The following is a 25,570-nucleotide window of genomic DNA, read 5'->3' on the forward strand; positions in this document are numbered from 1 at the left end:
CAGAGGAGCCTGGCGGGCTATACAGTCCATCGGGTCAAAAAAGACTGGACATGACTTAGCAACTAAACAACAACACAACAAAAGCCTCATTCCTCAAAACTCGACAACAGATGTGGGCCAATGTGGTCAGATTCCCACCAAACAACAGGCCACGTGGGGGCCTTGCTTGGCCTGCACATTCTGTGTGTCTGGCACTTAATTTCATTATTTCATCTGGCGGGTGTGATTGGGGCCTTCCTTTGTGTCAGGCATGAGCCAGATATGAAGGGTGCAGGGAGGCACCAGACCAGTCCTGGGGAACCTGCAGGGGAAAGAAAAAGAGGGAGACGGCCAGTTTTAAGCCCAGGGATCAGGGCTACGGCAAGACCAAGGCCATGTGCAGAGGGGCCCTGACTTCCCACCCAGTCGGCATACAGGGCAGGGCTTTGGGACATCTACTCAGGTTCATTTTGGGGTCTTTCTTCATTTGGCACTGTGACCATTTAACTAAGAAAGCGCGTATAGCTGTGGGTTAGCTGGCACACAAAACAAAGCCCAACAGTTTCTTTGGAGCCAGAAAGAACCAGTTAGAGTCCTGCTTTGTCACTTACTAAGTCTGCAAATATGGGTACATTTCTTAATGTCCTGAACCTCAGTATACACAGCTATGTGATGTGATGGTGATAATACCTGGTCTCGGAGTTCTTGTAAGGATTAACTGAAATATCCTGTGTTGATCATGGGGTGTAGTGCCTCATGCTCCACAAACAAGAGAGATGAAGACAAAGAGAGCAGGTGTCCTGAGCTGTGCAGATCTGGGACCTGGGGCGGGGGGGCGGGGGTCTGATGCCCTGGAGGAGAGCCACAGGGATATTCAGGGAGCATTCGCTGTTTGCTCGGCACCCCAGGAAATAACCTAAATGAATAGAGGTGTCCCATGATCTTGGGGCTTGTGCGGTCTGCAATCTGCCAGGAAAATATTTCCCATGGTGACATCACGGGATGTGGCCCTACTGGCAGTGACTCGGGTACTCAGAATGGGCTCTATGGGGGTGGAGAAAGTGACTATAATGTAATTGCTGGGGATGAGGTTCAGTGGCGAAGCGGGCATCAGAGGATGAGTGGGATTTGAACAGTGAGAAAGGGCGCTTCTGGTGAGCATCAGTGAGTGCGGTCCTGGGTACTCCTGGAGTGGTGAAGGTTTCATAAGTTCCCTCCAGACCTCATCTCTAATACTGAAGCAGCATGCGGGGCTCCTTGCCTGGGGCTGGGGTCTGGGCTGTGACCCTGCATCTCCAACCCTATGGATAGGGTTTGTTCTCATAATCCTCCTGATGTTTGCATATCCAGCCGGTTTCAATAAATTCCTATTTGACCTTGAAGGAGTGTGATTCAGAGCTGCCTAACCACCTCCTCTGGCCTCACCCCAAACTTAAGGACTTGGGTAGTGGCCTCTGGGGAACCCAGGCTCTGAGGGTACTGTTGCCTTGATGTCAATGAAACTCAAAATGTGCTAATAATAGATCTCCGATTTCTATTTTGTTTGCTGAGCTACTCAGCTGAAAGGACAAACCTTTTAGTTAAGATCCATTAAGAAAGAGGGCGGTTAGGATCACTTGACTGGGCAACAGCACCGTAACATTTTTCAACATAAAGGAGTATAGAATTTAAAGTTCAATTCCCGGAGAAGGAAATGGCAACCCACTCCAGGATTCTTGCTCGGGAAAATCGCAGACAGAGGAGCCTGGTGCACTACAGTCCATGGGGTCACCAAAGAGTCAGACATGACTTAGTGACTAAATAACAGCAATTTTACATTTAAAATTCAAGTTTTACAAATTAAAGCATATTAACTGTTACCTAAACAAAAAAGTTCAATTCCCTTTCTTTGCCAAGTACTAAAGGAAGGACTATAGAACACATTCTGATTAAAAAAAAAAAAAAAAAGACTATTGTCCATGAAATAGTTTGTGAAACAGCAGCCTGATGTTTTCTTGAGCAAAATAGTTCCTTGGGAATTATGAGTGAAACTTCCAGCTTGGAATGCTCACCCTGGAGTTGTATGAGATGCAGTGAAATAGAGTCATTCCAAGTAGATTTCCATAAGATGGAGCTTTTTTTGTTTGTTTCCATTAGGAATTTAAAGATATGTATTTTGAGGGGAAAATAGGGTGCTTTGACTATATATTGCTTTATCTCTTTTGCTCAGACCCTGCTGTAATGGTCAGAGTAGGCTCGGTGCTGTAATAAACAGCCCCACACTTTCAGTGGCTTGACTCCAAGTTTGTTTCTGTCTGGCAGCGCAATCCGGTGTGGTTTGGGAGTGGGCTGTCTCCTCACAGTCATTCAAGCACCCAGGCTGCTTCTTTTTGCAGGTTCTTCCTTCCTCACGGTCCAGTCCATTCGGGTACAGATAGGAAAGGCCAGGGGAACCAGGCGCGGGAGAGGTTTATGGCCCAGAGGGAGCACAGGGCTATTGCACTCAGGCAGCTCCGGCCAGCCACACGGCCACGCCGCTGCAAGGAGGTTGGGAGAGGCCTGGAAAATGTCAGCAGGAGCCAAGGAGAAGAGAAGAAGGTGGATTTTCAGCCCGAGCAGGCTTGAGCACACCTGTGTAGCCCACAAAAGACCAGAAGCATAGCAAAGCTGGGGGGAAAATTCACATTCAGGAGACAAACAGCTTTTAACAGAACAATCACAGTGTTCTGCACCTTCATGTGAATATTATGCCCTGCACAAGATCAGCCCCAGTTTACTTTATTTTCAATTAATTAATTGATTTTCTTTTTGTCTATGCTGGGTCTTTGTTGCTGTTCGAGGGCTTTCTTTAGTTGCGGCAAGCAGGGGCTACTGTGTAGTTGTGATGCTCAGGCTTCTTGTTGCCATGGCTTCTCTTGTTGCAGAGCATGGACTCTAGGGTGCAGGCTCATTAGCTGTGGTACACGGGTTTAGTTGCCCCGTGGCATATGGGATCCTCCCAGACCTCGGATGGAGCTGGTGTCCCTTGCATTACAAGGAGGATTGTTAACCACTAAACCACCAGGAAAGCCCCAGCCCCCAGTTTAAAATATGCAATGCATATGGTACCAGAAACCCTGACAGGATGAGGGCCTTTTAGAGAGGAAGGCAAAGTCAGTTTGTTTTCCGACATTCAGTTCAGTTCAGTTCAGTTCAGTTGCTCAGTCATGTCCGACTCTTTGCAACCCCATGAACCATGGCATGCCAGTCCTCCCTGTCCATCACCAACTCCTGGAGCCTACCCAAACTCATGTCCATTGAGTCAGCAATGCCATCCAACCATCTCATCCTCTGTCGTCCCCTTCTCCTCCTGTCCTCAATCTTTCCCAGCATCAGGGTCTTTTCAAATGAGTCAGCTTTTTGCATCAGGTGGACAAAGTATTGGAGTTTCAGCTTCAACATCAGTCCTTCCAATGAACACCCAGGACTGACCTCCTTTAGGATGGACTGGTTGGATCTCCTTGCAGTCCAAGGGACTCTCAAGAGTCTTCTCCAACACCACAGTTCAAAAGCATCAATTCTTTGGCACTCAGCTTTCTTTATAGTCCAACTCTCACATCCATACATGACCACTGGAAAAACCATAGCCTTGACTAGACAGACCTTTGTTGGCAAAGTAATGTCTCTGCTTTTTAACATGCTGTCTACGTTGGTCATAACTTTCCTTCTAAGGAATAAGTGTCTTAATTTCATGGCTGCAATCACCATCTGCAGTGATTTTGGAGCCCAGAAAAATAAAATCAGCCACTGTTTCCACTGTTTTCCCATCTATTTGCCATGAAGTGATGGGACTGGATGCCGTGATCTTAGTTTTCTGAATGTTGAGGTTTAAGCCAACTTTTTCATCTCCTCTTTCACTTTCATCAAGAGGCTCTTTAGTTCTTCACTTTCTGCCATAAAGGTGGTGTTATCTGCATATCTGAGGTTATTGATATTTCTCCCAGCAATCTTGATTCCAGCTTGTGCTTCCTCCAGCCCAGCATTTCTCATGATGTACCCTGCATAGAAGTTAAATAAGCAGGGTGACAATAGTATATGTGCTGCCGAAGGGAGCACAAGCAGGCTGACAATATACACCCTTGACGTACTCCTTTTCCTATTTGGAACCAGTCTGTTGTTCCATGTCCAGTTCTAACTGTTGCTTCCTGACCTGCATACAGGTTTCTCAAGAGGCAGGTCAGGTGGTCTGGTGTTCCCATCTCTTTCAGAATTTTCCACAGTTTATTGTGATCCACACAGTCAAAGGCTTTGGCATAGTCAATAAAGCAGAAATAGATGTTTTTCTGGAACTCTCTTGCTTTTTTGATGATCCAACGGATGTTGGCAATTTGATCTCTGGTTCCTTTGCCTTTTCTAAAACCAGCTTGAACATCTGGAAGTTCAGGTTCACGTATTGCTGAAGCCTGGCTTAGAGAGGTTTGAGCATTACTTTACTAGCGTGTGCATGAGTGTAATTGTGCGGTATTTGACCATTCTCTGGCATTTCCTTTCTTTGGGATTGACATTATGATCTTCTTTTCATGCTTTTCTTGTTCTGGTGAAGCTGCCTATTTCTATTGCACAGTTTGGCCATTTGTCTCTTCTCAGACATTTTCTTCTAACATTGGGGGTTTTCGCTGAGAAAGCCAGGCCAGGCGCGAGTGGTCTGGCAGCACACTGAAATGGCCGTGAGGTCTGGGGAAGAGGCGTTGGTTCCCCCTGGCCTGCAGGCTGTGATCACTCCCTGCTGCCCTCTCTCTTCGACAGCCTGGGGTGCGTCTGCATTTTGTGGAGCTGGGCTCCGGCCCTGTCGTGTGCCTCTGCCATGGATTTCCTGAGAGTTGGTACTCTTGGAGGTACCAGGTAAGGGAAACTGGGAGAAGGTACACCCCGATCAGGTGAGGGGAGAGAAGATGGTGTGACCCAGCCTTGGATACCATTAAGAAGCTGACACCTTGCTGTGGAGCATCGTCTCCCAAGGATGACCGCGATATCTCTGAAATATTGGGGTCAGAGATGGCTTCCGAGCTCAGAGCTATGCTGGTTCCTATACTCCCTTTGCAGATTTCATAAAGGTAGATTTCCTCAAGATGCTTTATGCCACCTGCTGGGAAGTCTCTGTAGTGAGTATAAAAATCTGCAAGGTCTTTGCTAGGAAAGCTGCTCTCTCTGGTAGGTGCAGAGGCGCATTAGGTGCAGTGTACAAACCCTACCACCATCCATGGCAGCCCCATCTCAGTGAGATTCCAACCCCATGGCAAGGATTCCAGGTAGTGTCATGTGGCATTTAGAACCAAGTCATTTATAAGAAGCAGAGAGGAAGTATCCAAAAAATACTGATGAGGCCACACCGGAGGGGGTCTGAAATGTTTGTGTTCTAGATCCCTGCTCTGGCCCAGGCGGGTTTCCGGGTCCTTGCTGTGGATATGAAAGGCTACGGAGAGTCCTCCGCTCCTCCTGGTGAGTTAGCTGTTTTACAGCTGTTCCTGCATTGGTCATGCCCTCTGGCTGTCTGAGCTCTCCAACTGCACTGTCTTCACCTGTTTCCATGTCAGAGCAGTCAGCCCTTCCAGGAGGTCTGACTCCCCCCTTCCCCTCCCAGCTCCTGCAGTGTCCATGTCTGCGCACTTTGGGTCCCAGATGACTCTGGTCCTCATACTCTGAATGAATGTAAGAAACCCAGCAATCTGTGCCCCCAAGGGAGTCTCCTGTGAGTCAGTGAGGATATAGGGTGTAATTGGTACCATCCAGCTTCTTCTTCCATCTTGCAGAACTAAATCTCTGTACCATTAACCAGTGACCCCATTCTCCCTCCCCTCAGTTCCCACCAAGCTCCCTTCTGCTCTCTGATTCTATAAACTTGACCAGGTACCTCATCTAAGTGGATTATACAGTATCCATCCTTTTGTAATTGACTTATTTCACTTAGCATAATGTCACCAGGGTTCATCCATGTTATATCCTGTATCACAATTTCCTTCCTTTTTAGGGGTGAGTAATATTCCATTGTGGGAGGCTCAGTAGATCAGTGATAAAAGAATATGCCTACCAATGCAGGAGTCTCAGGAGATGCAGGTTCAACCCTTGGGTCAGGGAGATCTGCTAGAGGATCTAGGAGCCCACTCTAGTATTCTTTCCAGAATAATCCCATGGACAGAGGAGCCTGGCGGGCTGTAGTTCACAGGGTTGCAAAGAGTCGGACACCACTGAGGGACTGAACACACACACACAAACAATATTTCATTGTGTAAATAGACCACAGTTTGTTTATATATGCATCCACTGATGGACACTGGGATGGCTTCACCTTTTGGCTATTGTAAATAATGCTGCAATTAACACGGGTGTACAAATATCTCTTTGCATTCCTCCTGTCAGTCCTTTGGCTTATATAACCAAAAGTGGAATTGCTGAATCATACAGTAATTTGTAGGCCAAATTCTTACTTAACCCAGCATCTGTGGGTCCTAGTGGGAGCCCATCTGATGATGTCAGGGCCTGTGAACCCTTGAGACCACGTGTGGGTTTATGAGCATTTTCCCTGGGAAGGGAGGAATCCATTATATTTTTAAGATTTTTTTTTTTTAATTAGGACAGTTTTTAAAGTCTTTGTTGAATTTGTTACAACGTTGCTTCTGTTTTATGTTTTTCGTTTTTTGGCCACAAGGCATGTGGGATCTCAGCTCCCTGACCAGATATCGAACCTGCACCCCCTGCATTGAAAGACAAAGTCTTAACCACAGGATTGCCTAAGAGTGCATTGTCTTTATCAGTGTCAGAGGGATCCTCAGCCCCCAACCTTCAAGAATGCCGTGTGGAGGAGGGAATGGGAAGCAGTCAGGTGTGGAGCAGAGTCGCTGGTCCCTCTGTCTTCAAGGATGCTCTTGGCAGCCTAGTAAGCCCAGGCGGTGGCTCACCACCCCTTTCCTGAGCTGCTGCAGCCACATTCACATCGCCCTGCTATGCTGAGTTGGAAGCCCGCTGACATGGGCTGGGGCTCTCAGGCACTCAGGGGCCACCTCCAGGCCACTCAGCCTATCATGGCAAGAGTGTGCCTCTGTGATTGTTCCCTAAATGTCATCATGTCAACTCAGCCTCAGCTTACTACCTCTTGAACAACACAGAAGCATTTTAGATAAAAGGAAGGACTCAGTCCAAATATTCAGGAAAGATGTCTAAGGGTTTTTTCTTTAAGTGTTTATTTTTATTCATCTCTATTGTAATCTTCCCTGAATCCCTTGTACAGACTATATCACTCTAATCATGTAATAAGATACATTTTTTTTGCAAAGAGGCCTTTTTAGTTTGTTGGTAATTTTTAATCACACAAATTAAATTAAATGTTTTTTTAATTTATAACTGCAGAAATAGAAGAATATTCCTTGGAAGTGTTAAGCAAGGTAAGAAGTGTCTTTGGGTAACATCTGTAACTTCTTTTCCATCCTGTGTTTTCATTGATAAAAAACAGAAGTGTGATTTAAGTTCTAAGAATGCAGCATTTCACAGCATTTGGGTGTAAGTTCTTTCTGAAAGTTGAAATATTTTGAAATAATAGCCAACATTTACTGTATATCAAGTAGGTTTTCCCAGGTGGTTCTAGTGGTAAAGAACCTGCCTGCCAAAGCTGGAGACATAAGAGATGCTGGTTGGATCCCTGGGTTGGGAAGATTCCCTGGAGGAGGGCATAGCAACCCATTCTAGTATTCTTGCCTGGAGAATTCCATGGACAGAGGAGCCTGGCGGGCTACAGTCCATACAGTTGCAACTCAGTATGCATATGCACTCACACCCTGTATATCAAGTATTTTTCTCAGTGTTTGATGGAAGAGGAAATTGAGTATGAGGGGTCATATAATTTGCCTGAGATCAACAGTTTTAGAGCCAGGTATGAATTCTGTAGTAGCTCCCCTGCTCCTGCTCTTAACTACACCACCATGTCACCTTTCCATCCTGAGAATCTTTTTTAAATCACTTTATTTTGGTAAAGACGTTTTTGGTCAGACCCTGGGAGTGAGTGTGTGGACTGGAGACTGCAGTGGTCTTCCTATTCTAAGGCATAAGTATCATTAGGAGGGGGACCCTCATCTCAGAGCTTGCACCCAAACCTCCATCAGCCCTAGAGCAGAAGCAAAGGCTGGAGGGACCAGGAGGAAGAAACAGCCTTCTGTGAGGCCTGAAAACTGCTGATGCCCCTGGTTGTGCTAAAATTACAGATGCTTCTTACTGGCAGGGTGAGGGGACCGTGGCCTGCCCAGGTATAAGCCAACCTGTCATACAGAAAAAGTACACTTAGTGAGTTTTCCAGTGGAGAGTTACCTGGGTCGACCCCTGAGAGTATGTATGGATCCAGGGCCTTCCTTCTGGAAACGATTTCCCCAGGACCAGAGATCCTTCAGGGAACTGGGAGAATGATGCTGTTTCTTGTTAGAAATGAAACGGTCCCAGGAACAGCACAGGATTCTGGCTGCCCTGGAATTGGTGACCTTGACTTCTCCTGGCCTGTGAACAGCCTCTGTAAGTTGCCAAAAAGCAAAGCCCATGCTCTGAGTTGCTTCCAAAGCAGAGCTGTGGACTCAGGAAGCAGCAGCCCTGCTCAGGCAAGTCTGAGGAACCTGTCTGAGAACCCGGAAGTCAAGGGAGTAATAAAGAAAGAAGGAAGTGGAGAGACACTATGAATAAAACTTTAGTGCCAAGGGAGTGGTATGGACAGTATCAGCTAGGAGGAGAAGGTAAAGGGGTTCCTGCATTTGTTTCATTTCCCACATTCCTCCTTAATCGTTTTTCTCGCTGAGGGAGGACTCAGGTCACCCCAGTCACTAGCTGGACCACAGTTCTGCACCCTTCACCCCTTAGAGATGCTCTTACATCAGACAGTCTGTTGGTTCCTCATCAGGAACCTCATGGGTGCTGCCACTTTGCATGTCCTGGGATTTCTGGGAATCCCTCAGCTAAATTCCCCATTAGTGTGTACATTAGTCAGCTCGAGCTTACATGACAAGACACCACAGACCAGAGGGCTTAAACCACAGAAGTGTATCTCTCCCCTTTCTGGAGGCTGAAAGTCTGGGATCTGGTGCCAGTAGGCCCAGGTTCTCGTGAGGGCCCCCCTGGCCTGCAGGTGACTGCCTTCTTGCTGTGTCTTCACACGGCAGGGAGAGAGAACCAGCTGTCCGGGTCTATTCTTATAAGAACACTAATCTTCTTGGCTCAGGGCCCCACCCATATGGGCTCCGTATATGCAGCTCTGTAGACCCATTGTACTGAGCAGAGGCCCTTCGCGTTGGCTCAGACAGCAGAGATGGTGTGACAAGGGAGTCTTTTCAGAGAAGCGGGGCTGAGAAACAGGAAGCCATAGTTGTTTTCCCTTTTATATTGGATTAAGGTTCACCCTAATGACCCCATTTAACTTCATCACTTTTTAAATGACTCTGCCTTCAGATATTTAATACAGCCATATTCTGAAGTACCAGGGGTTAGGGCTTCAGCATATGAATTTGGGGGTGGGATTGGGGTGGGGAGGATACAATTCAGACTGTAACAAAGGCAAACACAGTAACTCTAACCTTGAAGCTGCTGAGTTGGATGGCCACAGTTCTGATTTTGCTGTGTGTTTTCTTTCTTAGGACATGATCACCTTCCTGGATAAGTTGGTAAGTTAATTATCTTGAACTGATCTCTTTGGAGAATTCTGTTTGGGGCTGGGCAGTTAAAGAAAAGATATAACCCTAGAAGCTGTCATCTGTCAGAGCTCTGAAGGGAATGGCACAAGCCGGGGAAGTGGGGGTGGTGGGTGGGAAGGGACCACAAAGACAGGTTTGGAGAATGCATAGATGAATTTGTTTTGGTTCTTGTTTTATGAAAAGCATCTTCCGAGGGATAGGATATCTTTGTTGGCTTTAAGCCAGGTGGAGAGCCTTAGTGCCAGGTTAAGAAGTTTGGAAAATATCCTAATATTCCCACAGTGCTTCCTAGGTGGCTTGGTGGTAAGGAATCCGCCTGCCAATGCAGGGAATGTGGGTTTGACCCCTGGGTCAGCAAGATCCCCTGGAGAAGGAAAATGGCAGTCCATTCCAGTGTTCTTGCCTGGGAAATCCCATGGACAGAGGAGTCTGGCGGGCTACAGCCCATGGGGTCTCAAAAGAGTTGGACATGACTCAGCAACTGAACAACAATATTACACAACTTTTAAAAAGTTACACCCCTTTTGAAATATTTAAAATCTGCTGCCTCCACTTAACGTGGTTTGGAATGTTTGAGCATATAATGAGGCTCAAGGTCTACTGAAGGTCGAACCTTTTGCCATCTTGGGCCTAGCATGTTCTAACAGATTTTTGTGATATCCTGTTCTCAATGGTTGTATCATTCTTTTAATGATTGTGCCCTACCCACTTCCTTCTAGTGGGGCTGGGAAGGATCTGAAGGCCCTAAATATGATCAGTAGGTAAGATAGAGGAGGGAGCCCAATTTTAGGTTGGGGGCTGTCTGCATGCTAAGTCACTTCGGTATTGTCCAACTCTTTGCAACACTATGGACTATCCCACCAGGCTCCTCTGTCCATGGGATTTTCCAGGAAAGAATACTGGAGTGGGTTGCCATGCCTTCCTTCAGGGGATCTTCCTAACTCAGGGATTGAACCTGCATCTCTTATGTCTCCTGCAGTGGCAGGTGGGTTCTTTACCACTAGCACCACCTGGGAAGTCCTTAGGTTGGGGGACCTGGGTCTGACCTCCACCTGGGACCTCCACCACTTATCATCCATGCAGTGTGGGCAAGTCTCTTGACCACTGTGAGCCGTCTTCTCATTTGCAAAATGTGTGTTAGAAGAGCCTGTGACACAGTAGGTCTTCCATAGAAGGGAGTGTAGTCATTCATGGTTACAGCAGCAGAGAAGAGGAAGATGCAGGGAGAAATCAGGAGATAAAAGATACTGTTGAGGCTCTCCTGGCTACTTAGAGGAGAGAAGATCCCAAAAGAATGGGAAACAGAAAAATAACCACTCAATGGGAGAAGAGCACGGGAGGGGAGGGGAGTCATTCTAACTTTAAGATAAGTAGGAGGAAAGAAGGTGAAAAAAATTTTGATTGGAGCGAAGGTAGATAGGGAATTCATGGCCAGTGGCCTCAGTCTTCCAAGAAGATTTAAAAGGCGAGTCATTTGTGTGGCAGGTCTGTGGGGCCCACATGTGGGGACAGAGGTTTCAAGACAGTGGACATTGGAAGTAGTTGCTGTGACTGCACCTCAGGGGAGAACCAGGCCTCCAGCTCTCAGCACCTATCCCCCATCCCAGGAACCTGCTCACACTCTTCCCCTTTCTTTGTCCTCCTAGGGCATCTCTCAGGCTGTGTTCATTGGCCATGACTGGGGTGGCATGCTGGTGTGGACCATCGCTCTCTTCCACCCCGAGAGAGTGAGGTAATTAGACAATGGGCATCAATAGTTTGGGTCAGACTGGACTGGAATTCCCTAAAATGCTTCCTCGGGTCTTGAGTTCCAGAAAACATCTTGAAAATGCTAGGTTGTTATCTGAGAAGGTGAAACCTTATTCCCTTAGCCCACTGGTGTGTGAGTAGCATTGAAAAAAATGTTCACAACTCAAGTGTTGCAAGTTTTATTTGCAGCAAAGTGAGGACTGCAGCCTGGAGACAGTGTTTCAGATAGCTCTGAGAAACTGCTCTGAGGAGGTGAGCGGGAGCCAGGTTGTATAGCAGTTTTGCAACAGATGGCAGATGTATGGCAGAAACCAGCAAAATAGTGTCAAGCAATTATCTTCCAATAATTTTTTAAGTTGATTGTTAATTAAAGAAAATGAGATATCTCAAGTTAGGAAATTGAGCACTTTTCTGCTGGGGTCCAGCCTCAGCAGGATCCAGGGGTACCCTCAGGATGAACGGTGTCGGCGAGAGAGAGAGAGAAGACACATAAGACCAGCCTTCCTAGCGCCAAGTCTGCGAGGGAGAGAGAGAGAGAGAGAGAATGACCAGACGGGGGTGCTTGCAGAGTCTGGCAGAGTCTGGCAAATCTTTATTTTTTACTGTAGCTTTTATATTCTAAGTTAGTACATTTTTAGGGGAAGAAAGTTTAACATTACATCATCTTGTCCCTCAGGAAACCAGGGTGTTTCCAGTAACTTCTTTGTGAGTGTCTTATACATTTATCTTCTGGCCTCGGGGCCTATTGACATTTTATGACCTAGGTGAATGCAAAGCTGTTTTCCTGTAATCTATTCTTTAATGAACACAAAGGTTAGTCCTTTTGCAGAAGTTATTAGTTGAATTTATCTAAAAGGTTTACAACACAAAGACTCTGCAGCTCCGGTGAGGCAGCCCCTGTTTAGCATTCCTGGTTAAAATGAACAATTCTAACCACTTTAAAAATAATATTTTTGTGTTACATTAATACGCATTTGCCAAGCAGGCTAGCAAAGGGGTCTAAATTGAAACACTCCTTTCATCCTGGATAATCTTATAGGATACCGCCGTCCGGGGAACATGTTGATTAAAGTTCTAAGTTGATTCTGTTTGGAGAGAAATCGGGGAAGGCCTTCTACCTGTGTCACAGAAATTAGGGAGTAGTCTAATATAGCAAGCATCAGAAAGACAGAGATCATCTTTAAGGTGAGTGCCGGGGCAGCTTTTCGAAATTCCTGAAGTCCTGATCTGCCTTGCCTGTCAGGCCTTCTCCTCATGACCTTGTCATGGGTGGGATCTCGTGTGCTGGCTCCCGGCACTTTTCCGTGTGTGGGAAGATGCAAGAGTCTGGGCCCACTGAAATCATCCCTTTGACACGTACTCCAGCATGCTGTTTTTACACCCTGAGTTTTCTCAGGGCTCAGCATAGGGAGTGGCTGCAGCCTGGCGGCTCCTAGATGGTAGGCATTCTTTCTTTCCTGAGTTCCCTCAGGGCTCACCTGCTCACTTTGGAGGGTTGCAGTTGCTGATGACTGCCATCCTTTGTTTACTGATATGGCAGAAAATATTCCATTTCTTAGTAGGGACAGTTTAATGAGCTACAGTCTTAGGCACAAGGCCTGTCTCAGTCACCAGGAATGCAGTGAATAATGCAGTGCCCCAGTAGCCAGATTGCAGGACCATGAGGGTGGACTTTGAGGGCAGTGGGTGAGGTAGCAGGGACGTCAGCTTCATAGAATTGAGGACCAGGAGAGACTTTAGCCCTGGTCGGAGTCAGAAAACACAGCTTTCTATTTTGCCCTGAACTGGCTATGTGACGACTCACTTCACCCATTAGGCCCTGGTTTCACTCATAATCATTGCAGAATGGCATTTCAGGGCACCCATGGGAGCTTTCAGATGACCTGCTTTGAACCTGGAGGGTCAGGCGGTCTTTGTGGCCACACACCACTTGAGTTGGTAACTGCAGTTAAAGCCTGTCTGACCTCCCATTTCAGCCTTCGATCTTAGCAAATTAACTAAAACATCATCCTTAGCAGTCATCTCTGTTTCCCTAACTCACCCAATCACTTTTTATTTGGCAGAGTTTATACAAATGGAAACACTCGAGAAACTTTCAAGATATTTATGCTCAGTTCAACCCCAGTTCAAACAGTTGGGTGCTCTCAAAGACCAGAAAAAAATCAAACATTTCCTAAAATAGTTTTAAAGTTTTTGTGCTCTGTTCTGATCTCTTCAGCTTCTCTCTCTGTTCTCTCTCATTCAAAAGCAAGGTAAGAAATCAGCTCTTAAGAATCAGTTTCACCAAAAAGTTACTCCGGAGACTGTGTTAGGTGCTTCTTCTTCTTCCTCTTTTATTTATTTGACTGCATCAGGCCTTAGTTGTGGCTTAGTTGCCGTTCAGCACGTGGGGTCCTAGTTCCCCGACCAGAGATTGAACCCGCAAACCCTGCATTGGAAGGCAGACTCTTAACCCCTGGGTCACCAGGGAAGTCCCTAGATGCTTCTTGAAGGGAACAAAAAGAAATAGAGCAACAAGAGATGGTCTCCACATTGTTGTTGTTCTATTAAACTTAGTCTCTCTCTTTGTCTCTTTCTCTCCTGTGAGAATTTTAAAAGTTAAACATGAGCCAGGTGAAATTTTGTGCATAATAACATCAGATCTGAGACAGGCAGGCATGCTCTGGTTTCCTGTTTCTTTTCTCCTTGTGTGGTTTCCACCACGTCTGCTGTTGGCTCTGGAGCAGTAGCTTCGCCTCCATCTGCGCTCATCAAATCAGCCCTGTTACCTTACTCCTGGGAGGTTGTAAGGGAGCTGAGACCCTCTCTCACATCTCTGGGTCTCCAGAGAATGGGACGGTGCATCTCTGGGTCTGGGAGCATCTTTTATTAAAAATTATTGTTGACAGCACTGATCTCTGCCTTTCTATTCAGACAAAGAGTGAAGGAAAAAGAAAAGGCAACATTTGATGTGGAATATTTCTTTGAATCGTGGTTTTGCCTTTCTACTGAAATAAGCTTTGGGGACCTATTTAAAATAAGGATGTACTCACTTGTTTGTTTTCTATCCTCTCTTTAATAATCACCTAAAGATGCTGCTGCCAGGAGCTATGGTTCAGCTTTTTCTAATCTTAATGCAGTTTATATGTACTAATTAGTCTTTAAGTATTTACATCCTATCATCTCATTTAGTGATGGTTTTTTAATATGGAATAAATAATGTGTCGAAGTGATTAAAAAGAAAACCCCATTCTGTCCAGAATATTTAGTAAAAGTTACAGTTTCTTTTTTTTTTCATTTATTTTTATTAGTTGGAGGCTAATTACTTTACAATATTGCAGTGGGTTTTGTCATACATTGACATGAATCAGCCATGGATTTACATGTATTCCCTGTCCCGATCCTCCCTCCCACCTCCCTCTCTACCCAATCCCTCTGGGTCTTCCCAATTAAATAACACTTAAAATGGGTTCACTATGGTATCATTAGAAGCCTATAGGCACAAATATAACTTATTTATACCATAACCTGCACTAATCATGGCTATTGAACCTTTGAAATGTGGCCAGTTTTGAACTGAGATTACTATAAGTAGAAAATGCCTTCCAGATTCCAAAGACTTAGTATGAAAAAAAGAATGCAAAATAGCTTCTTAATAATTCTTAATATTGATTACATATCAAAATTATTAATATTTTTGATATATTGGGTTAAATATTAAATTAATGTTTCAGTTAACAAATTAAAATTAATGTCAAATTAATTAATATTAAATATTGTTTAAAATTAACCTCACATATTCCTTTTTGCTGGTTTTAATTTGGCTACTGTGCTATGCTTAGTTACTCAGTCGTGTCCAATTCTTTGCGACCCCGTGGACTGTAGCCTGCCAGGCTCTCATATCCATGGGGATCCTCTAGGCAAGAATATTGGAGTGGGTTGCCATGCCCTCCTCCAGGGGAAACTTCCCAACCCAGGAATTGAACCCAGGTCTCCTGCACTGCAGGAGAAAATTTTTAATCATATATGGTTTGAATTATATTTCTATTGGCTGGTATGGAGTAAGACTTACCAGTCCTTTCTCTGATTATTTCTTTTGCCCTGATTATCCCATTGCTCCTATTTTATATATAAAATAGGTATATTTTTTATATATCTTATATTTTATATATCTTTTTAAAATATATTTCATATATCTGTTTTTTTTTTATTTCATATATCTGCCTTTTTAAAAAAAATTTAATGGGATTTTTTAACTGTTTATTTGGGGGGGGTGCTGTGCCTAGTGGCATGTGGGTTGTTAGTTCCCTGACCAGGGGTCACACCCACACCCCTTGCATTGGAAGCACAGAGCTTTAACCAGTGGACCACCAAGTAAGTACCCTATATATCTCTTTCTTTCGTAGGAAAACGTTTCCCCAAGGTAAGAGTGGGATATGGAATTCTTGCCAACCAGCCAAGCTAACTGTGTTCCTGGCCAACTTCTGTTAGTTCTACATTCATGGGATCTTTCAAATTCACCCTCTCTTTTATTCCTATGGGAAGCCTAGTAACTCAGATGGTAAAGAATCTGCCTGCAATGCAGGAGACCCAGCTTTGATCCCTGGGTCAGGAAGATTCCCTGGAGAAGAAAATGGCAACCCACTCCAATATTCCTCCCTGGGAAACCCCATGGACAGAGGAGCCTGGCTGGCTACAGTCCATGGGGTTGCAAAGAGTCAGACACGACTGAACACAGATGCATGTATTTGTCGAGGCTTCCTGTTAGACCACAGTAAGCTCCTGGAGTATTGGTTTTATGTTTTCTCTCCCCTGGTATGTGCATGGAATTACACTCCACACAGAGGAAACAGTGAGTGAAGGAAGGAAGGAAAAATGACTGTTTTTAAAATCTAGAGAAAGATTACACTATGCTCTTATTCTAATCGAGAAGTTTTTAAAATCTAGAGAAAGATTACACTATGCTCTTATTCTAATCGAGATAGATATACTGCATGTAACATACATGAGGGCATGCTTGTGTGGCTGCCTTTGTCTAAGGCAAGTAGGTGAAAATACTGCAGTTATGGTTGCCGGGGAGAAGGGATATTAGGAACTTTGGGAAGGTCGTGTACACACTGCTATATTTAAAATGTATAACCAGCAAGAACCTGCTGTCCAGCACAGGGAACTCTGCTGAATGTTACATGGCAGCCTGGATGGGAGGGGAATTTGGGGGAGAACGGATGCATGTATATGTAAGGCTGAGTCCCTTTGCTGTCAGCTTGACACTACCACAACATTGTTAATTGGTCATACCCCAGTAAAAAATGTCTTTGGTTTTATACTGGGGTATATAAAATAAATAAAAATTAAATTAAAAAAACAAACAAACATAGGACTGGAGAGTCAAGAAGGGTGGTTTAGTTTTAGGTCCAGTTCTCCATGCACTGCTGGAGTGAGATCATGTATGTGGCACTCCACCACTCCGAGCTCACGTTTTGACACATAAGATTCTTTCTGGTCCTTGCAGACTCTCTTCTTATGGGGTCTGTGTTTTGACGCCTCTTCTTCCCACAGGGCAGTGGCCAGTTTGAATACTCCATTCATGCCGTCAAATCCCAAAGTGTCCTCCATGGAGATGATCAAGGCCAACCCTGCCTTCAATTACCAGCTCTACTTCCAGGAACCGGTAAGTTCAGGGTCCTGCCAGCCCACCAAGGGTTTTGTTCTTTCTCCTTCCTCCCTCCTCCCTGATGGTCTGATCTGTCTCTGCCCTCTTGCGTTTTCTGTGGCTTCAGTGAGAAAGGTGTTCACAAGTAGGCTCGGGTGAAGCTGAGCTCAGCTGGTCCTTCCTGGGTGATGACACATTTCTGCATGTGTGTGTGTGTATTTGGGGTGTTGATGGAACAGCAGTGTGGTGGACGGGGTTCTTCTGCTCCTCTGAAATGGGGAAGCAGGGGCTGAGCATTCGTTTGGAGCCACTTCTTCTTAGTTCTCTGGCTGAGCGGCTGGTGAAACCCTCCTCTGATTGTGAGCACCACCTCCTGGCTTCCTGCCTGGGACCTGATATTTCTGTGTACTGAGGAGGGATGTTTATGGTTACAGACAGCACCGGAGCCTAAAAGCCCCTCACCAGGCCCCTTGCAGATGTCCTTTGAGAGATGTGGGAGGCTTCTAGGTATCACCTGTGTGCCTCAAAGCCGAGGATACCTTCCAGAGTTGCCTCTGAGAGTTTGGGTGCTGTGTGATGCATGTGGCTACTTTCCACCCGTCCCTGGATTCCCTGAGGGCAACGTCGTGCAGCCTGGCTGCCCCCCTGCAGCTGCCCTCATCTGATCCTCCTCCGTTTGCGGGCTCTGCACTCTGATGCCCAGCTGTGTCTGGGTAATTCCAGAAAGGATAAATGATGCTCCCTAACACTCCAAAGAGAGGAGGATGGATCAAGTTTATTGATAAAGATCATGACAGCATCTCACTATCATCCAGTCTTTGCCTGTCTGCTGCTCGTGTGTGTGTGTGAGTGTGTGTGTGTGTGTGAGTGTGTGTGTGTGTGTGTGTGTTTATGTGCTCAGTCACTAAGTTGTATCCGACTGTTTGCTACCATATGGACTATAGCCTGTCAGGCTCCTCTGTCCATCGGATTTCTCAGGCAAGGATACTGGAGCAGGTTGCCATTCCCTTCTCCAGGGGATCTTCCTGACCCAGGGATCGAACCCACATCTACTGGATCGGGAGGATCCCCTGGAGTTAGACTGCAGACTGCAGTCCATAGGGTTCCAGAGTGGGACACAGCTGAACATGCACTCATGCCAGCAGTATCCCATTGTGTGTATTTGGCTCATCCATTCTTCCCTTGATGGATGCTTGGGTTGCAACTCCTGCTGTTTGGGTGCCTGTTCGGCCAGGTGGTTCTGTTTGCATCATCACATGGCCTCCTCTCCCATCTTTTCAGCTGAGCTGGCTCGAGGAGTCTTACTCAGTGGCCTGGGACCAGATACTTGACTAGGTCAGGATGCTGACCTTGCCTTGTCTGTCTTCAAAGCCCTCACACCTCCTCTTACACTCAGAGGGAGTTTGGACTTTATCTGTGCATCCCGTGCATCCGAGCAGGGAGGGGAGGGGCAACCCAGGATAAGCTCAAGGTCAGAGTGACCTCAGGGGAGGGGGAACCGATGCTCACTAATTATAGAGCAATGATTTTTGTTTCAAAGGTTGTTACAGTCATTGTGGAAAAAATCAGTACCTTTATTGTTCTGTGGTCACTGTTTGGGGCTGGCTTTGTTCTTAAAGACAAAGCTTCTTGGCAGGGAAGTGTTCTATATTCAAATTAGTGATCTGGCTACTAGAAGACCGGATTGAGTGAATCCAGTAATTGGGGCTGGTAGGATGGGCCCCAAGCTGGGTCTTAAGGAGAAACCATGGTGGCTGATGAGTCCCTCCAGCCTGTACACTCCCTGCTCAGGCAGGAGATGGACAAGCAAGCCATGTCTGCTTCTGTCTCCACACTCAGTTCCTCATTTGAAAAAGGTGAGTCTGGTTGGATAGTTTTCATCCAGGTAATAGCTTTAAAGATAAGCTGAATTCAGGCCAATAAATACAACATAAAGCAACTCTTTGATTCAGGGGTTGGCCTTGGGAGCCCTGGACTTCCCATGTGGCGCTAGTGGTAAAGAACCCACCTGCCAGTGCAGGAGATATAAGAGACTCAGGTTCGATCCCTGGGCCGGGCAGATCCCCTGGAGGACAGCAAGGCAATGCACTGCAGTGTTCCTGCCTGGAGAACCCCATGGCCAGAGGAGCCTGGCAGGCTACCGTCCATAGGGTTGCAAAGAGTCGGACACGACTGAGTGACTCATCACGCAGGCAGGCACTGGGAGCCCCCCTTTCTCACCCTTCACCTACCCTGCACCACCACCGCCCTCCTACCTCCCCGCCCCAGCCGCCATCCCTCTCCAGCCTGCAGGCGGCGTCCGTGAGCTCTCAGGGGTCCACACTCCTGTCTCCAGCCTTCCCACCTCAAGTTCTTCCGAGAACCTCGGGATGTAGCTTAGACAAACGCCACGTTGAGATCCAGCTCTTTGAACCGTTAGCCGACATGTACTGTCCTGTCCTGGGAACTCGCCAAGTCTGGTGGAAACTCAGATCAAAAGGTGTGTTTTTCTTCTCAGGGAAGGGATTATGACCTCCACCTTTTGTAGGAAGAAAAGGAGGAAGAGGAGAAGGAGGAGAAGGTGGTGGCAGCTCAAGGCAGCAAAGACAAATAGAATCGGCTGGGTGACTTCAGTATGACCTGTTCCATTTTTTTAAATCTTAAAAGATTCTGACCCTGGGGACATTTCAGCACATCCAGTGTGTCCTATTAACCCTGTCCTCTCCGACCCCCAACACTGCTTCCTCTTTATTTCTCCTTAGCAATGTATTTATATTTTTATTTCTCTGGAGAAGATTTTATGGTGCCCATGGGTGTGCACGTGTGTGTGTGTGTGTAAAACCATAGCTATGGGCAGATTTCAAGCACCAGACACACTTTCAGGTGTTTAACCAGCTGAGAAACTGGAGGATAGAGAGAAAATGGGGAGGGGGGGAAATTACAGGTAATTAAGAGAGATGGTTTTGAGATAGAAGGAAGGAACCTCGACATCCACATCCACATTACCATCCACATCCACATTACCCTTGATGTTTTGAATCTTTCTTAATCCCTAGAACACAGTAACTCCTTCAGCTACAGAGACTGCTGGTGGTTTGTTGCATCATTTATTCTTTAGGTATTTCATGCTTGCTATCTAAAAAAAAGTACTGAGTTGTCTAAAATAAAAAGTCAGATCCCGTGCTCGGGCCTGGTGCACTGGGAAGACCCAGAGGAATCGGGTGGAGAGGGAGGTGGGAGGGGGGATCGGGATGGGGAATACATGTAAATCCATGGCTGATTCATGTCAGTGTATGACAAAAACCACTACAATATTATAAAGTAATTAGCCTCCAACTAATAAAAATAAATGAAAAAAAAAAAGTCAGATCCCCCTTCACTTCTGTAGAACTCGCTACTATGAACAGCTTGATGAGTATTTCCCAGATGTTTTAGAACTATACTTTTAAGTGTGCCTGTACTTAAGCATACTGCTGTTCACTCTCTCAGTCGTGTCCGACTCTTTGCGACCCCACAGACTGCAGCACTCCAGGCTCCCCTGTCCTTTACTATCTCCCCAAGTTTGCTCAAACTTATGTCCATTGAGTCGGTGATGCCATCCAACCATCTCGTCCTCTGTTGCTCCCTTCTCCTCCCGTCCTCAATCTTTCCCAGCATCAGGGTCTTTTCCAGTGAGTCATCTCTTCGTATCAGGTGACCAAAGTATTGGAGCTTTCAGCGTCAGCCCTTCCAGTGAATATTCTGGGTTGATTTCCTTTAGAATTGACTGGTTTGATCTCCTGGCTGTCTAAGGGACTCTCAAGCGTCTTCTCCATCCCCACAGTTCGAAAACATCAATTCTTTGGCGCTCAGCCTACTTTATGGTCTACCTCTCACATCTGTACTTGACCACTGGAAAAACTATACAGACCTTTGTTAGCAAAGGAATGCCTCTGGTTTTCAGTACACTGTCTAGGTTTGTCTACCAGGGAAGTCCCAGAAATGCAAAATTTTATTCAAGTCAAATTGAGGACTGTAATCCAGGAACAGTCTCAGAAAATTCTGAGAACTGTCCTACCGATTGGAGGTCTAGACACAGTTACAGTTTTTGAGACAGAGGGCTGTATATTAAATGATGTCTTATCAATAGTTTACACAGTCTAGTGAATCATCATGGTTCATCGTGGCCCCTTACAAGGTCAAGGTTGTCTTTTAAGGAGTTGTCTTGTTGATGTGAGAAGAATGTTGTTCTTTGTGGTTGAGCAGGTATTTCTGCTGATGGGGGTTTGTTCCATGTCTAATGCAGATACACAGTGCACAGTGTGGGGGGAGAAGAGGCCGAAAGGCACAGAAAAAAAATTTTATGTCTAAATTTTTCTTGTCCTGCCATAAAATCTGCATTTTCTTTCACACTTTCTTTGGTGAATAGGAGCTTACAGTAGAGGGCAAAAAATAAATAAATAAATAAAAGCCACGCAACACTGTTTATAACAGCCAGGACATGGAAGCAACCTAGATGCCCATCAGCAGACGAATGGATAAGAAAACTGTGGTACATATACACCATGGAATATTACTCAGCCATTAAAAAGAATACATTTGAATCAGTTCTAATGAGATGGATGAAACTGGAACCCCTTATACAGAGTGAAGTAAGCCAGAAAGATAAACACCAATACAGTATACTAATGCATATATATGAAATTTAGAAAGATGGTAACGATAACCCTATATGCAAGACAGAAAAAGAGACACAGATGTATAGAACAGACTTTTGGACTCTATGGGAGAAGGCGAGGGTGGGATGATCTGAGAGAACAGCATCAAAACATGTATATTATCAAGTGTGAAACAGATCGCCAGTCCAGGTTGGATGCATGAGACAAGTGCTCAGGGCTGGTGCACTGGGAAGACCCAGAGGGATGGGATGGGGAGGGAGGAGGGAGGGGGGTTCAGGATGGGGAACACATGTAAATCCATGGCTGATTCATGTCAATGTATGGCAAAAACCACTACAATATTGTAAAGTAACTAGCCTCCAACTAATAAAAATAAATGAAAAAAAATAATAAAATGAAATGAAAAAATAAATAAATAAATAAATAAACTAGAAAGCATATGTTAAGAGATAGGGGGAGGGGGGAAACCAAAGTAAAAAAAGAAAGTAAGAAAAGAAATCTAACAGTTTACAATGCAAATAAAAGATTTTATTCATTTAAAAATAAATAAATAAAAGCCACAATCCATGTGGTCATTTACAAGACAATCCCACCAAAGTCTTTATCTCACATTCTTTCCTTTTTTCTCCTCTCTCCTTCTCATCCATCTGGCCTTTGTTTGGATGTATTTATTACCCAAGCTATCACAGTGGGAATAAAAATATAAATAAGATACAATGTGTGTCCCTAAGAAATCCCCAGGCTTCTGAGGGAAACAGATCCCAAACTAGACAATTCTCATGCAATCAAATAACTTTTAACTGCTAGGTAGTTAGAATAGGAAAAAGGAGTCCAAAATGGTGGTGGCTAAAAGACAAAGAAAGGGAAAAGCCCTCGAAAATGGAGCAAAAGAAAATCCGAGTCACTTTTAACTATGGAGGTAATAATAACAACAATAATCACCATTTATTGTCATCTCTCCTATGTATACTGTACCAGGCATGATCAGAAACGGGCATTATCTCCTGTTATCCTTATAAAACTCCCATTTTGCAGATGAAGAAACTGAGGCTCTGGAAGGTTAAGTTGCCCAGTTAATAAGGAGGAGTATTGGGGCTGCTCTGGTGGCTCAGTTAGGAATCTGCCTGCAGTGCAGGAGACCCAAATTCGATCCCTGGATTGGGAAGATCCCCTGGAGAAGGGAATGGCAACCCACTCCAGTATTCTTGCTTGGAGAACTCCACAGACAGAGGAGCCTGGCGGGCTATAGTCCATGGGGTTACAAAGAGTTGGACCCAACTGAGTGATTAACCTTTCAGTGGGGCTTGAAACCTTGTTTGTTGGATTCCAAAGTTCATCCTTTAATTCCTCTGATCTGGAGCACAAAGGGAGGAGCCCCACCCAGAGAACTGACAGGAGGCTTGTCATTGGTCTGTGAGACTTAAAAATAGAGTATCACCTTTTATAAATTACAGAGAGCCCGAGAATATCAACAGGGCACACCACCAGCGTACAGATGCTCTGATCTCCCCCCTCTGGCCCTCACCTTTGTCCTCATCACCCCTGTTGATCTGATATGCTTTCACGTGGGTGGACAGACTTATTTACCTTTGTGTTCTCTTTGATTTTCTGGTTGACTCTTTTGATACTCATTTGCTCTCTTACGGACTGTTTGAGCTCTGCAGCCTGTCCAGACCTCTGACCCCATGGAATTCCTGCACATGCTGAGACATATCCGAAGCTCATGAACACCAAGCTATTTCCCAGATGGGGGCTGCTCACAATAAATAAGAATGATGGGGCTTCCCTGCTGGCTCAGTGGTAAAGAATCCACTTGCCAATGCAGGAGACACAGGTTCGATCCTTGATCCAGGAAGATCCCACATGCTGCAGGGCAGCTAAGCCAGTGGGCCACAACTACTGACCCAGTACTTTAGAGGCTGGGAGCCGCAACTACTGCACCCACATGCTGCAAATACGGAAGCTCGGGAGCCCTAGAGCCTGTGCGCCCCAAAAGAGAAGCGACCACAAGGAGAAGCCTACACACTGCTGTGGAGAGTAGCCTCTGGGGGCTTGCCGCAGCTAGAGAAAAGCCTGAGCAGCAGTGAAGACCCAGCACAGTCAAAAATAAATAAATAAATAAGAAAGCAAAGAAACCAATAAAAAGGAAAAAAAAGAAGAAGAGTGATGACCTGTGGTAACATGCGGGGCCTTTATTGAGCACACAAAATGCACTGCCTTCCTGGCTATTTCTGGCCTCAACATCCATCACGTCACTGAAGGCCACGATTGATCTCCATCGTGATGGAATCTCATGCTTGTCAAGGGATTGTGATTAACATGCCAACATTGCTTGCATCAGAAAACCTCAAACCGCCCGATGCAGCGCTGCTGGATGATAAACTGTTCGTTGCTGCAGTGCCGCTCTCGTAAATCCAGAGCTCTCGTGATGCGCAACCTACACAATAAACAAGCGCAGGGTAGCAGGGGCCTCGGGGGGGGGGGATGGAAAAGGGGGGGCATGGGCACACTTGGCCAGCCTGGCTTATAGGACCCTCCTCTCAAACAGAGCAGGACCCTACTAGGGTCCTTGCCGCCAACCCCACCCATATCGTCTGCCAGCCTTTTGTCTGTCAGTGAAAACTTTAGTAAGTAGGGAATAAGTTTAATCAGACAAGTGAGAAACAGTTAAAAGGCAAAGTCTGATTAAGAGTGAGGAACCAAATAACAGTAATTACTCATTAAAGCACAGTTGAGGACCTTTCTTAGTTCTTTATCAAGGGTTGTAGATATATTATTCTGAGTCATCTCCCGTTAAGTTGTGTCTTATAGATACTGAAATCCAGGTACGAGAGTTGAAGACATGATAACCAAACTGAACCCAACTAGTCATGACATAATTGCCACAATTCACAAGAACTGACTCAGAGAAATGGAAACAAATGGACCCTGGAACTGAAGATGGACTGTACCTGTGGGGTTGGGGTGGTTGGGTGGGGTGGGTCATGTAAGGGGGTTGAGCTGTCTGGAGATGTGTGTCTCATGGCTAGTTCCCCCACCTTCCGTCTACAAAAGCTCTTGCCACTGGTTGCCGGTGGGGGTGGGGGAGTCAGCCTTTGGACAGACGTCTGCCACCCCTCCCCCTCTAGTTGTCAACATCTGAAATGTTGGGGGGTTGTTTTTTGGTTGTGCCTGGCCTGTTTATTGGCTTTCAAGCAGCAAGCAGTCTCAGACCCCACCCCACCCTTTCGGGTAACACTCTCTGGAATGTTACTTGCAGGAGAATAAACCTTTCACTACATCCAGATCTGGTCCATCCAGGCCAGTCACAGATGCCCCGGAGTGGATGTTTTCCTGCTTCTCAGGGTGGACCACAGAGAGCACACGACCCTGTAGGATCAGGGAAGAGCAGAGCTATTTTATTGTGATGAGGGAGGTGAGGCTTCAAGGAGAAGGCAGGGTTTGGTACAGGGTTTGGTTTGGCCTGGAAATGACCAAAGAATCAGATATGATGAAAGAGTCCATGTAACCAACTCGAGCTCGCATGTGGCGGGAAGACTAGAGACATAGAGTAATATGCGTCCAGCTCCTTAACCAAAGACACCTTACTGTCCTGTTCTTGGGGAGACAACTTGGGTCCAAGTCAAAGGAGTTGGTTTTGATGTTACCATGACAATTCAAGACCGTGGATGGAATGGTCAGCCTTTGGATTCTAGGGTGGCCTCCAATCCTCTCTCCTCACCCCTCAGCCCCACACTTCATCCAGCCCAACATATATAATGCATAAAAATTTAAGATTAATTATAAATATTACATTCTCATTGTAAAAATTTAGGAAAAGAGAAAAGAAAGTGATAGCCATAAACCTACCTCCCAGGTGCAGGGGATGCGGTGGGAGGGGACCACTGTCAGCATCT

General features: G+C 45.7%; 1 protein-coding gene across 1 annotated transcript in view; it reads left to right on the top strand.

Annotated features, from left to right (window-relative positions):
* Positions 1-25,570, top strand: part of EPHX2 (epoxide hydrolase 2) — a 55,091-nt gene that overhangs the window by 18,303 nt on the left and 11,218 nt on the right. The window contains exons 7-12 of the mRNA XM_065947270.1: positions 4,744-4,839; positions 5,358-5,436; positions 7,342-7,376; positions 9,600-9,626; positions 11,303-11,388; positions 16,944-17,055. Of these exons, the coding sequence (XP_065803342.1) occupies positions 4,744-4,839; positions 5,358-5,436; positions 7,342-7,376; positions 9,600-9,626; positions 11,303-11,388; positions 16,944-17,055 (435 nt within the window). The remainder of the gene's footprint in view (positions 1-4,743; positions 4,840-5,357; positions 5,437-7,341; positions 7,377-9,599; positions 9,627-11,302; positions 11,389-16,943; positions 17,056-25,570) is intronic.

Source organism: Muntiacus reevesi, chromosome 10, assembly GCF_963930625.1.
Source record: "Muntiacus reevesi chromosome 10, mMunRee1.1, whole genome shotgun sequence".
Taxonomy (NCBI): domain Eukaryota; kingdom Metazoa; phylum Chordata; class Mammalia; order Artiodactyla; family Cervidae; genus Muntiacus; species Muntiacus reevesi.